Genomic DNA, 13,513 nt, shown 5'->3' on the forward strand with positions numbered 1-13,513 from the left:
CAAAAAAGCAGTTTTAATTAAATTGATCATTTCAATTAAATCAATAAAAAGGTTTGCGGTATTTTCATTAAGAAAACCAAACAACAATAAACTAATTAAATTAATTAAAAAGTAAGTTTGAAAAGTAAAATTAAACCTAAGAAGAAAAGGTTTAAAGTAAAAATGCAGCTTTAATATAAATAATTTACCAAACAATGATGTAAGACTCTAATTAAAAGTTATAGGTTGAAAATAAATGTATTTTATCGTTTATGAATCACTTTATATGGAGAGGGCGCCCTCTGGTGGTTAGTTATAAAAATTAAAATAAATGTATTTTATCGTTTATAAATCACTTTATATAGAGAGAGCGCCCTCTGGTGGTTAGTTATAAAAATAAATGTATTTTATCGTTTATAAATCACTTTATATGGAGAGGGCGCCCTCTGGTGGTTAGTTATAAAAATTAATGTATTTTATCGTTTATAAATCACTTTATATGGAGAGAGCGCCCTCTGGTGGTTAGTTATAAAAATTAAAATAAATGCATTTTATCGTTTATAAATCACTTTATATGGAGAGAGCGCCCTCTGGTGGTTAGTTATAAAAATTAATGTATTTTATCGTTTATAAATCACTTTATATGGAGAGAGCGCCCTCTGGTGGTTAGTTATACAAATTAAAATAAATGCATTTTATCGTTTATAAATCACTTTATATGGAGAGAGCGCCCTCTGGTGGTTAGTTATAAAAATAAATGTATTTTATCGTTTATAAATCACTTTATATAGAGAGAGCGCCCTCTGGTGGTTAGTTATAAAAATTAAAATAAATGCATTTTATCGTTTATAAATCACTTTATATGGAGAGGGCGCCCTCTGGTGGTTAGTTATAAAAATAAATGCATTTTATCGTTTATAAATCACTTTATATGGAGAGAGCGCCCTCTGGTGGTTAGTTATAAAAATAAATGCATTTTATCGTTTATAAATCACTTTATATGGAGAGAGCGCCCTCTGGTGGTTAGTTATAAAAATTAAAATAAATGCATTTTATCGTTTATAAATCACTTTATATGGAGAGAGCGCCCTCTGGTGGTTAGTTATAAAAATTAAAATAAATGCATTTTATCGTTTATAAATCACTTTATATGGAGAGAGCGCCCTCTGGTGGTTAGTTATAAAAATAAATGTATTTTATCGTTTATAAATCACTTTATACAGAGCGAGCGCCCTCTGGTGGTTAGTTATAAAAATTAAAATAAATGCATTTTATCGTTTATGAATCACTTTATATGGAGAGAGCGCCCTCTGGTGGTTAGTTATAAAAATAAATGTATTTTATCGTTTATAAATCACTTTATACAGAGCGAGCGCCCTCTGGTGGTTAGTTATAAAAATTAAAATAAATGCATTTTATCGTTTATGAATCACTTTATATGGAGAGAGCGCCCTCTGGTGGTTAGTTATAAAAATAAATGTATTTTATCGTTTATAAATCACTTTATATGGAGAGGGCGCCCTCTGGTGGTTAGTTATAAAAATAAATGTATTTTATCGTTTATAAATCACTTTATATGGAGAGAGCGCCCTCTGGTGGTTAGTTATAAAAATAAATGTATTTTATCGTTTATAAATCACTTTATATGGAGAGGGCGCCCTCTGGTGGTTAGTTATAAAAATAAATGTATTTTATCGTTTATAAATCACTTTATATGGAGAGGGCGCCCTCTGGTGGTTAGTTATAAAAATAAATGTATTTTATCGTTTATAAATCACTTTATATGGAGAGGGCGCCCTCTGGTGGTTAGTTATAAAAATTAAAATAAATGCATTTTATCGTTTATAAATCACTTTATATGGAGAGGGCGCCCTCTGGTGGTTAGTTATAAAAATTAAAATAAATGTATTTTATCGTTTATAAATCACTTTATATGGAGAGGGCGCCCTCTGGTGGTTAGTTGTTGGTTACTGCACTTAAATAATAAATGAATCAGACTGCTGTTTCTTTGAGTAAATTAAACACAGAAAGCTGGATGAAGAGCTTTTACTTTTAAATAAATGAAGTTTATTCATATAACTTTAGTAAGATGAACATTTAATCTCTGAGCTCTGTGAACAGCAATGTTGAGAAAATCATTTTACCTCTGAGCTGCAGCACAGAGCGAGGAAACACCTGCACACACCTGTACAAACAAACAAGAAGAAAACCCTGCATTCTGAGTTCAACCAACAACTTTCAACTAAAACGACATATCCGATTTTAATGAGCCATAAGCATTATGTAATGTGACTAATGAGACTAAATATAAAGACAGACGATGTTGCTATGGTTCAGTTAGCACTAACATTAGCAGACACCTGAGGAGCACACCTGAGCGTGATGTGCAGCAGCGGTCCAGCGGAAGTGACGTTGGTCGTGTCACTCCCAGGTAAAGGTCGTATCGATGTAGAGAACTCATTGTGAATTAGGAGACACAATAACAACAACAAAATTAAGTAAAACACCGAAAATAAATAAAAACGTTAATTTTTAGATTTATAATCTGTAAATGTGGATAGATACTGTTGTTTAAATGATTTGTTTATTCGTGAAATAATCCAAACACTCAAGAAAATAAGTATAAACTGCACTATTTATATTTTTCCACACATTTATGTGTTGGAAAAAAAGGTTAAAAAGAGGATACATTTCTGTTATAATGACTGTTGGATGTAATTACAACCCATCGCCAGCAGAGGGCAGCAGTGTAATATGAATGCATGATGCAGCGGTTAATTAGACCTGACGAGGCTGTTAACCTCCAGGTGAGCTATGTTGTAATATTTACAGTCTGTGGTTGTAAAGTGTAGAAGTTACATTAAAGCCACAAAGAGTTAAAACCTTCAATATCATGTAGATTATTTGAAGAACAACAAAGCATTTAATTATTATAGAATATATACTTTAAAACACTTTGCTGCCTTTATTTTTAATCATGGGGAACTTTATCACATAAATAAATGGAGCAGACAGCTACAGTAGTATTACTTGTTTTTTTATTTTGGCAGAAGTGTAAATCTGCCAGATTCTGTCCATCTTTACACTGCTTCATGTGTCTATACTGCCCCCAATAGACAAAATGTGGAACTACATTTGTGTTTTGAAAAACATTTTATTTTCTCCCACTTTTGAGAGCGTAGTTAGCTCATATATATTTATTGGATGTTAAATGAAACAGCAGAGTTTGGCTGCCATCTAGTGGACATGATTAGTAACTACAGTCAAACTATAGAGTTTATGAGTTTGTTTATGATTATTTCCTGATGTTTGTTGCTGTTTTTGTTGTTGTAGGCCATGTCCCTGCCTGTTGTTGTCATCTCTAACGTCTGTCAGCTGCCCAGCGGCTGGGCCTCCATCCTCTGGTACAACATGCTGACCTCCGAGCCCAGGGTACACAACCAGGACTCTCATTGATGATTACAGATGTTTACTTATCACAAATATCAAAGATACAATTAGGTGATATCTTAATGATTTAAACAAGTTTCACAGCTGCCACCTTAAATTCATAAACAGACCATTAATACAATCTAAATGTTGACGCGTGTATAGCTGTTTTACGGTTTGCATTTTGAGTATATTTTGATGCCTGTGCTTTTTATATGAAGTAAGGTTTTGAATAAAGGTCTTCTATTCGTAACAGAGTATCTTTAACTGTAGTTTTAAACCAGATGGTTTGACTTTTTGTGTTTCCATCTCTTCTTCTTTCCTCTCCTCTCCCTCAGAATCTGAAGTTCTTCCTCAGCCCTCCGCAGGCCAAGTGGTCTCAGCTGTCCGAGGTCCTCAGCTGGCAGTTCTCCTCCGTCACCAAGCGAGGCCTGAACCAGGAGCAGCTCAACATGCTGGCTGACAAACTGCTCGGTAGAAATAGTTTTCTTTAACAGATAAACACCTGCAGGACTTTCAAACAGGCCTTTAACTTTTCTTTTTTTTATCTTCAGGAGCCAAAGCCAAGAGGAACCCAGAGGGACAAATCCCCTGGACCAAGTTCTGCAAGGTGAGCCCCATTCAGCCGGAGATTTAAGATCGTCAACATCTGTAATACTTTTCGATACCACAAGTTAAAAAGGAATAAAATCTGTAATTTCAATATGATTGAAAGTTTGGAAAAGTACTAAAGCTGTCCAAAAACTTAGATCTTCAGTCATAATTGAACCAAAAGCGGCAATAACAGAAACATGTACAGGTTAGCAGATACTGATAAAGTGTTTTTGGTGCATCATAAAGTTAAAACTACATCTTCTCTTTGAACTAAATGTATTTGTCTGTAAGCAGAGTGCGAACGAGAAAGCGTATTCCTTCTGGTTGTGGATCGAAGGAATCCTGGATGTGATTAAAAGACACCTGCTTTCCCTTTGGAATGACGGGTGAGTGCTGCCGTCTGTCTTCAGTGTGAAGATTACACTTTTCTGAGATGTGCGGAGTGGATGTTAGAGTCATTTTCTGTGTGTGTGTGTGTGTGTGTGTGTGTGTGTGTGTGTGTGTGTGTGTGTGTGTGTGTGTGTGTGTGTGTGTGTGTGTGCAGCTCCATCATGGGCTTCATCAGTAAGGAGAGGGAGAAGGCTCTGCTCAGTGATAAGTGTCCCGGGACCTTCCTGCTCAGGTTCAGTGAGAGCAGCAGAGAGGGAGCCATCACCTTTACCTGGATCGAATACGACCTCTGCAGTGAGTGAAGGACTGATGCTGTTCATGTCTTATGTAAAGGAAGAATGTGAGACTCTTTGATCCAGTAGATATCGCCCTCTAGCACCAGCATTAAACCAAAACAAACAACAGTATGCCCAGACAGGTCGTGCTGTGCTACCCCCAAACCTTCCGCTCAGTATCTGACATTTTCTGATATTTAAATTGAAGAACAGTTTCCTACTCCCTCTCTCTGCAGACAAGCCGCTCTTTCACTCTGTGGAGCCGTACACGAAGAAGGAGCTGTCAGCCGTCTCTCTGCCCGACATCATCCGTACCTACAAAGTGATGGCTGCCGAGAACATCCCCGAGAACCCGCTCCGCTTCCTCTACCCCAACATCCCAAAAGACAAGGCCTTCGGGAAATACTACCCCAAACCCACAGAGAGTAAGTGTTCTGGTTCACAGTAAAACCATATGATCTGTTTATAAAATGTGATGCTTTCTTACATTTAAAAAACTGTGTATTAAGTATTAATGCTTCTTTTAAGAGTGTTTATTAAACTAACAATCTGCAGGTGCCATAAAAACATTAGACCTTTTATACAAAGGAGCTGATGAGAGGTTTTTTATTACCTGTAATTTCAGCAAAGTATCTTATTGCAAACTGCACGTGTTTATTTAATGCTTATTGGGGACTAAATGCTGTTAAAGTTGAATCTGTGTTTATTTGACTTTTAGCTCAGGAGCCCATGGATGTGGAGAACAATCCAGATAAGAGCGGCTACATGAAGACAGAGCTCATTTCTGTCTCTGAAGTGTGAGCAGAGAACGTCACTTTTTTAAACACATGTCAAATATTTTATTGATAATGCATTGAGCAGATTTAATGTGGATTTGCTTTCTGTTCAGACATCCGTCCAGACTGCAGGACAACATGTTGCCCATGTCTCCTGATGACTACAGGGCGTTGTCACAGTTAGTCGGCCCCAGAGACATTGATGCTGTGGTGAGTATTTTGATAAGCTGCTGAACCAGCTTCTGTGAGCACCTCTTTAAAAACTGCTGTACATCTATTTCACCTAAATCTATCATAGGTGACATGTCCCCCTACCTCACCACACCGGAGAGGTCCAAGTGTATCTCAAATTACATTGTTGAAAAATATATTGCCTAATATGTCATGGGAACACAATCTGCTTTCTTCCTCAGGAGTGAAACGCTCCAACGTACACAAGAATATGCAATCAATGAAGTTACACTTCAGATTCTTTGAGAGACTAACATGCACGTGTGATTAACAGACAATGGATTTTAATTAACATAAGCAGTAAACAGTTGCTTTATAATTAAAAAATATATTTAAAAAAAAAGCAAATATGTTATCTGTGATTAAGTCAAGTCACATTTATTTATAAAGAAATAAAACAAAGAAAGCAGTTTGAGTTTGTTGTATCTAGAACAAGAAAAGTGAAAAACAACTTCCGAATGCAGTAATTCACAGAGTGACCACAGGAGGGCGCAACTTCACCTTTAAACTCCATCTTTACACATTAGTATCTCAAACTAACTAATTTATCTGCTTCTTGGACACTTTGGAGAACGACAGGGAGAGGAAGAGAGAAACTGGAGGTAAACATCATGAACACTGAATTTATCTGTGGGTAAGAATTCAGTCAGTGTCCTAAAGACCGGAAACAGGTTAGCTTCGTCCTGCTAACGAACGCAGTTAGTCGGGCGGTTAATGTTACCATGGTGACCGAGTTTGACTTTCTCTTGTTGCTAGGTTACCAAGAGTTAAAAAAAATAACATAAAAACAAGTAAATTACATTAATAAATATTTTTTATTAATAAAACATTTGATTTTTGACTTAGTCTTGTTTATGTGTCGTCTTATTTATAACTTTTTAATTTCTTCGATAGAAACTTTCTGCGTCACTTCCGGTTGAAGCTTCCGGTAATCACGCCCAGGTGTGTCGAGGTGTTCTCAGGTGTGTATATCATTGTCTCGAGCAGGTAAGCGGTGCGGACCGCGTGCAGCGTGGCAGCATGTTGGAAGAAGAAGGAGCCGGGGAAGGAAACATGAAGTCTAGATACTCAGTGAGTCTTTAAAAGTTCAGTTTGTGTGAAAAGACACAAAATAGAAATACCTGCGTCTTTATGCTAATGCTAACACGTGGGCTAACGCTCATGCTGACGTCATTACAAATGTTTGTTAAGAGGAAACATCGTCAGAGTAAGATGATGATAACGTTTATCAATATTATGAAGGTAACGCGACGTTTTCTTTGTCTTTTAAACTTGTTTTTTATTTTTATTTCACCTTTATTTATCCAGGAAAGTCTCCTTGAGATTAAAAACCTCTTTTTGAAGGGAGTCCTGAGGCAGCAAAAGTTAAACATTTACACTCTCTAAATACAGACAGCAATTAAACTTATAAAAAACAGTTATCAATTAAAATGATAAAAAACAGTTATCAATTAAACTTATAAAAAACAGTTATAAGTTAAGGAGGTCGTCTCAAGTGCTCTCAGCCTGGATTTAAAAGCATTCAAAGAAATCACTTCAGTTATTTTACAACTAATTGTTTGACTTCACAACACCGGGTTAAAGTAAAGGCAAAGGTAATAAACTAATATGTTAATTAGAGGTAAAATGATTTTCCCAACATTACTGTTCACAGAGCTCAGAAATTAAATGTTTATCTTGTTTAAGTAATATGAATAGACTTCATTTATTTAATTTAAAAAGTAAAAGCTTTCTGTGTTTAATTCAAAGTCTAATTAATTTATTATTTAGGTGCACTAACCAACTCTCTCTATATAAAGTGATGTATAAACGATAAAATGTATTTATTTTCAAACTATAACTTTAATTAGTTTGTGTTCTTGTGACAGTTAATGTAAGGTAAAGATGTTTCTTAAGACCTTATACTCAATGTTTCTGTTTTATATTCTACATTTAAACTTTGAATTTAAGTTTTCTTCGGTCTCATCCAAAACCCTTAAAGTGAAGTTAAACACAGATCATTTACAGTGAATGATAAAACCCAGGTTTATTCCAATCATCACAATGTTGTATAATCACAAACATTTTCTGTGTTTTATTAACTTGATGAACTAAAATTAGTTTTTCTTCTCCAACAGGAACTCTGACGTCTTCCAGGAGGATCCCCCGTCGGTGGCCGTCTTCCTGCTCAGGTTGGAGACTCAAAGCTTTCTTAATGTTGCTTTGTTATGTTCCAGGTTTAGGTTGTATAGATGTTTAGACTCAGTTATTTTAATCATTTGACTTCATCCCTTTTGTAGTGGAGGAACATCAGGTGTTTAATGAAATACTACATTTTATAATCCTTATTTCATTAAACACCTGATGTTCCTCCACTACAAAAAGGATCAAATGATTAAAATAACTGAGTCTAAACATCTATAAGACCTAAACCTGGAACTTAATAAACCAACATTAAGAAAGCTTTGAGTCTCCAACCCAATGGGGATGCCTGTGACACCTTATTGTGTTGTGCTGATGTAACATGTACAAAAACAGTTCATGTCTGTTCAATAGTGTAATAAAACTACTGCTTTATCCATTCAGCATCAGTGACTTCTATGCTCTGGTTATCTGCCAGCTGTGTTTTAGATATAGTAGTTTAAAGCTTACATTGTTCCTGACAACTTGTTTCTTGTAGTCTTTTATCTAATGAAAGCAACTCAAACCTCAAGTTCACAGCTTTCTGACAAAGGAAACTACTACAAAACATCTATTAGGAATTGACAACACAAACATGAGAGAAAGTAAGACTTTAACATTTTATTATCAAAGTGTCTTCAGAGAAAACTTAAAATGAAAGTTAAAGAAAACAGACTTTAAACTATAGCTGAAAGCAAACTGAAACAGCTAACAAGTAAACTTTAATCCGAAGAAGATCCTTCCAGTTGCAGCACAGATCCTACTCTTCAAAGCGAGGAAACACCTGGAATATAAGACACAAGAAACAAAGATATCAGGGTTCAAAGTTCATGTCAGGATGCATCTATGAGTAATTTACAAAACATGAACAGTACAATGGGCCATTCTGATACATAACTAATTTTTAAACATTTAATTAAGTCAAAAGAATCTACATCAAAGCGAGAGTTAGGATTAACAAAGTTTGTAGCATGATGTAAATTTTGCCCTACAAATAAAATCAAGAATATGACTGTGACTCAAACAGTTAAAATAAACAAGAGCCAAGAAAAATACTCACCAAATGTTGAATGAAGCAGGTGAAGCAGCGTGGTGTAGCAAACATGCTAACAGCTCGTCATCTTGTTTTGGTCAGGCTGCCCCTAAAAGTGTTAAAAAAGAAACACATCACAATTAGTTTAAACTTCAAAATGTTTGTTATGTTAAAGTATCTGGAGATAACTTTTCTAATGATTTGGAGATAAGTGAATAAAAAAACTGATTTATGAAAGTTATCATTCAGTTTGTTATGTCACATAGGGACTGTTTTTTTGGAAAGTAACTACTGCTGTGTCCATTCTGCATCACATGGACTCCAGTACCTGGGGAGGAGAGAGAGAGAACATCTGTGATCAGGTTCAGCTGCACTGCATTAGTCCTTAATGTCGTTGGTTATCTGCCAGCTGTGTTTTAATTAGTTAGAGTAGTTTACATGTTTATTGTTAGCCGATAAATCTGTCACCCAAAAGGAGAAGTCAATCAAATCCTTTTGAGGACCAAGACCTTGAACCTCATCATACAGAGCACTGATAAGAACTTTAATTATCGGTGTTTTTAACATCCTCTCTCTCTCTGTGTGTGTAGAGCTGCTGGTTGAGTGTGTGAAGAACAAAGACTTAAAGAAGGTGAGTGACAGTTTCATCTCTCACTGCAGACCTTGGCACCTCATTTCTACATACTCACATGTGTCTTTCAATTGAATCATCAGCTGAAGGGAGCCCCACCTGAAGGGAGCCCCACCTGAAGGGAGCCCCACCTGAAGGGAGCCTCACCTGGAGGGAGCCCCACCTGAAGGGAGCCCCACCTGACCTCACTCGACTCGTCCGGCTGCAGTTGACGTCATCACGCTGCCAGTGCAGGAAGCAAAGAGATGGTCCTCTACATCCTCCACAGGTGTGTGTACAGTCCTCCACATGTTTGGTGCAGGTAGGTTAACAGTCAGACAAACTCCATTCAACGATGAGCGAGTCAGGATGTTACTGACTCTTTTGATTTATTCACCAGATTGAAGAAGTGAAAACTACAAGACACAAGAACATTTAGTTTAGTCATTACTAAAGTTCTAGATAAAGAAATTCAAACAACAAACTAACACACAAAAGAAAGCTTAGTTGTTGCTAATGCTAAGCTACATGCTAATGTTAAGCCACATGGCATGCTACATCAGATGCAATGCATAACAAATTATAACAAGGCTAATGCTAAGCCACATGCTAAACCTTAACTTCAGTAAAGTGAAGGAACTTACATTTCTGTTGCTGCCTGCTCTGTGCAGCCTTGAAGATCAAAGAAGGAACCCTCAACTTCCTGCTTCCTTTATAGGCAGGGCACTTCCTGTTTGATCAGTCACTTCCTGTAGCAGTACCTTTACCTGTACCTTTAAGAGTATACCAAATAACCATGTGTAGCTCATTAGAAGAATCCTTAGTTGTTGTTTTTTTATCATTAATGGATGTTTGTGGGTTCTTTTCATCAGAGGTATGTTTGTAGTTTTTTTCAACATAGGAATATGTAGTTTTCTTTCTTTCTGTATTCTAGTGTTTGAATAAATGGGAAACTTTCAATGACAGGCTTGAAAAACAATAAGTCAGTTCAATCAATCTTTATTTTGTAGAGCGCCAACTCAAAACAAATGTTATCTCAAGACACTTTACAAACAACAGGTAAAAGGTAAATAAAACAAAACAACAGCTAAAAGGTAAATAAAACAACAGTTAAAAGGTAAATAAAACAACAGCTAAAAGGTAAATAAAACAACAGGTAACAGGTAAATAAAACAAAACAACAGCTAAAAGGTAAATAAAACAACAGTTAAAAGGTAAATAAAACAACAGCTAAAAGGTAAATAAAACAACAGCTAAAAGGTAAATAAAACTAAACAACAGCTAAAAGGTAAATAAAACAACAGGTAACAGGTAAATAAAACAACAGGTAACAGGTAAATAAAACAAAACAACAGCTAAAAGGTAAATAAAACAACAGTTAAAAGGTAAATAAAACAACAGCTAAAAGGTAAATAAAACAACAGCTAAAAGGTAAATAAAACTAAACAACAGCTAAAAGGTAAATAAAACAACAGCTAAAAGGTAAATAAAACAACAGTTAAAAGGTAAATAAAACAACAGCTAAAAGGTAAATAAAACTAAACAACAGCTAAAAGGTAAATAAAACAACAGCTAAAAGGTAAATAAAACAACAGTTAAAAGGTAAATAAAACAACAGGTAACAGGTAAATAAAACAACAGGTAACAGGTAAATAAAACAACAGGTAACAGGTAAATAAAACAACAGGTAACAGGTAAATAAAACAACAGGTAAAAGGTAAATAAAACAACAGGTAACAGGTAAATAAAACAACAGGTAACAGGTAAAAGGTGTCTGCATGCAGAGGGTGCTGAGGGTAGTGTTGTAGTCATGACCACACTAAGACCAACACCACAAATATCTTTGTGTGCAGGGGACGTTTTAACACCGGGAAGCTTGTGGTCGTAACCGGGGGATACAAATCAAACTACAAATGGAGTGATGTCATTTGTTGTTTTTTTTCTTCTAGTCCCAGACCGAGACCTTCAAGGAGTCTCAAGGAGCACATGAGGGTGTTCCAGGACTTCTGATTGGTCCTTATTAAAATAAACAATTGTTTTTGTTAACGATGCTGAGGTTACCAAACCAACAGATCACAAAAGTTCAAATGGACTCAGGAACAGAATGAATGTTGTTTGAATGATCACCTGTCTGCTTCTTTTAATCTGAAACATTTTCTCATTGGTCTTCTTGTATCTGTGAATCTGTAACTCTGGATCTATCAACAGGAAGTGCTCTGGAGTGGAACAGGAAGTGCTCTGGATTGATCAACAGGAAGTGCTCTGGAGTGCAACAGGAAGTGCTCTAGATCTATCAACAGGAAGTGCTCTGGAGTGCAACAGGAAGTGCTCTGGATTGATCAACAGGAAGTGCTCTGGAGTGCAACAGGAAGTGCTCTAGATCTATCAACAGGAAGTGCTCTGGAGTGCAACAGGAAGTGCTCTAGATCTATCAACAGGAAGTTGAGGGTTCTTTCTTTAATCTGCCCGCAGCAACAGCAATGTAAGTTCCTTTACTGTGCTGAAGTTAAGGTTTAGCCTTAGCATGTAGCTTAGCATTAGCCTTGTTATAATTTGTTACGTATTGCATCTGATGTAGCATAGCATGTGGCTTAGCATTAGCATGTGGCTTAGCATTAACATGTGGCTTAGCATTAGCATGTGGCTTAGCATTAGCATGTAGCCACCAGATAGTCGTCTACCTGCAGCTGTACTTTAATCCTCTGCACCTGGAGTATAATGAGTGTCACACTGCAGTAACTCTGTCTGTTTGCTGATGTTGGATTAGCACAGTTTAATAATCCAGTGAGTCTCACACACACACACACACATATATATATATATACACACACACACACACACACATATATATATATATATATATACACACACACACACATATATATATATATATATACACACACACACACACACAGTGGAAATACATGTTTTTATTTCTGAACACAAGGCATTAAACAGAAAGAAGACGATTGAAACAGCTTGAACAAACTTTTTATTTTATTTATTATTAAATGAATAAATAATATTTATTTCTAATATAAATAAATTATCTATTTTATTTTTTGAAACAGTTTTTATTTTTAATTAATTCCTCAATTTAAAATGTCAATGAAACATTTTTAACATTCTCTCTCTACAGATAGATGATACCACACCTTTGCACCTCATTCCTACATACTCACCTGTGCATGCTTTGTCTTTGAATTGCAGGAGCTGCACCTGAAGGGAAGTCAGCCAATCAGTGACTCTTTTGATTTATTCACCAGATTGAAGGAGTGAAAACTACAAGAACATTTAGTTTAGTCATTACTAAAGTTCTAGATAAATTCAAACAATAAAGTAAGACAAGTTGTTGCTAATGCTAAGCTAAATGCTAATGCTAAGCTACATGCTAATGCTGAGCTACATGCTATGCTACATCAGATGCAATACATAACAAATTATAACAAGGCTAATGCTAAGCTACATGCTAAGCTAAACTTACATTGCTGTTGCTGCCTGCTGTGGGCAGCCTTGAAGATTAAAGAAAGAACCCTCAACTTCCTGTTTGCTTTATAACTTCCTGTTTGCTTTATAACTTCCTGTTCCCTGAATGACCCAGAGAGAGGACAGGTGTTCTTGGTGTTCACATATCATGTAAACAGTGTCTCGAGTGACGTCACTGATGATCCATATTAAACTTTGAACCATATTATCCTCATATATGATTGACCATATGTTTATATGAGAAATAAAATCTGATGTCATGGTGGGAACAAAGGACCATTAATGAATTTAGGTTAGTATGTCGTTTAAAAAAAAAAAATTCGTAAGTACACTATATTATATTTAGTATATTATATTAAGTATAATATATTATATTTTGTACATTATAAGATTCAAACCCTCCATCACCAGACACAGTGGGATTCAAACCCAGGCTCTCCACCTACAGAGATTGGAAACCTCAATCTCATCCACTACACTACTGATCCCTTCACACTATGTCATGAGCTCCGGGCGTATTTATCTTCATCATTTCAGATGTTGGACTTTA

At 35.8% G+C, this 13,513-nt stretch overlaps 1 protein-coding gene and 1 long non-coding RNA gene across 2 annotated transcripts; one reads left to right on the forward strand and one right to left on the reverse strand.

Annotated features, from left to right (window-relative positions):
* Positions 1-3,280: 3,280 nt before the first annotated feature.
* Positions 3,281-5,707, forward strand: LOC110005062 (signal transducer and activator of transcription 1-like). The gene is made up of 8 exons (XM_029275302.2): positions 3,281-3,411; positions 3,747-3,882; positions 3,963-4,018; positions 4,297-4,388; positions 4,547-4,686; positions 4,904-5,092; positions 5,386-5,464; positions 5,557-5,707. The coding sequence occupies exons 1-8, from the start codon at positions 3,316-3,318 to the stop codon at positions 5,675-5,677; spliced, it is 909 nt and encodes a 302-aa protein (XP_029131135.2). The 5' UTR covers positions 3,281-3,315; the 3' UTR covers positions 5,678-5,707.
* A 2,733-nt stretch (positions 5,708-8,440) lies between these two features.
* On the reverse strand, positions 8,441-10,427 carry LOC109999364 (uncharacterized). The gene is made up of 4 exons (XR_010665533.1): positions 10,122-10,427; positions 9,557-9,893; positions 8,895-8,976; positions 8,441-8,618 (listed from the first exon to the last, which is right to left on the reverse strand). It is a non-coding gene; the product is annotated as an uncharacterized lncRNA (long non-coding RNA).
* Positions 10,428-13,513: the final 3,086 nt, after the last annotated feature.

The sequence above is a fragment of the Labrus bergylta genome, chromosome 24, assembly GCF_963930695.1.
Source record: "Labrus bergylta chromosome 24, fLabBer1.1, whole genome shotgun sequence".
Classification (NCBI taxonomy): Eukaryota; Metazoa; Chordata; class Actinopteri; order Labriformes; family Labridae; genus Labrus; species Labrus bergylta.

Coding starts and splice junctions, on each gene's coding strand:
- LOC110005062 (XM_029275302.2), top strand. CDS start 3,316: ATGTCCCTGCCTGTTGTTGTCATCTCTAACGTCTGTCAGCTGCCCAGC. Junction 4,019..4,296: donor CCTGGACCAAGTTCTGCAAG/GTGAGCCCCATT, acceptor GTCTGTAAGCAG/AGTGCGAACGAGAAAGCGTA. Junction 4,687..4,903: donor GATCGAATACGACCTCTGCA/GTGAGTGAAGGA, acceptor CTCTCTCTGCAG/ACAAGCCGCTCTTTCACTCT.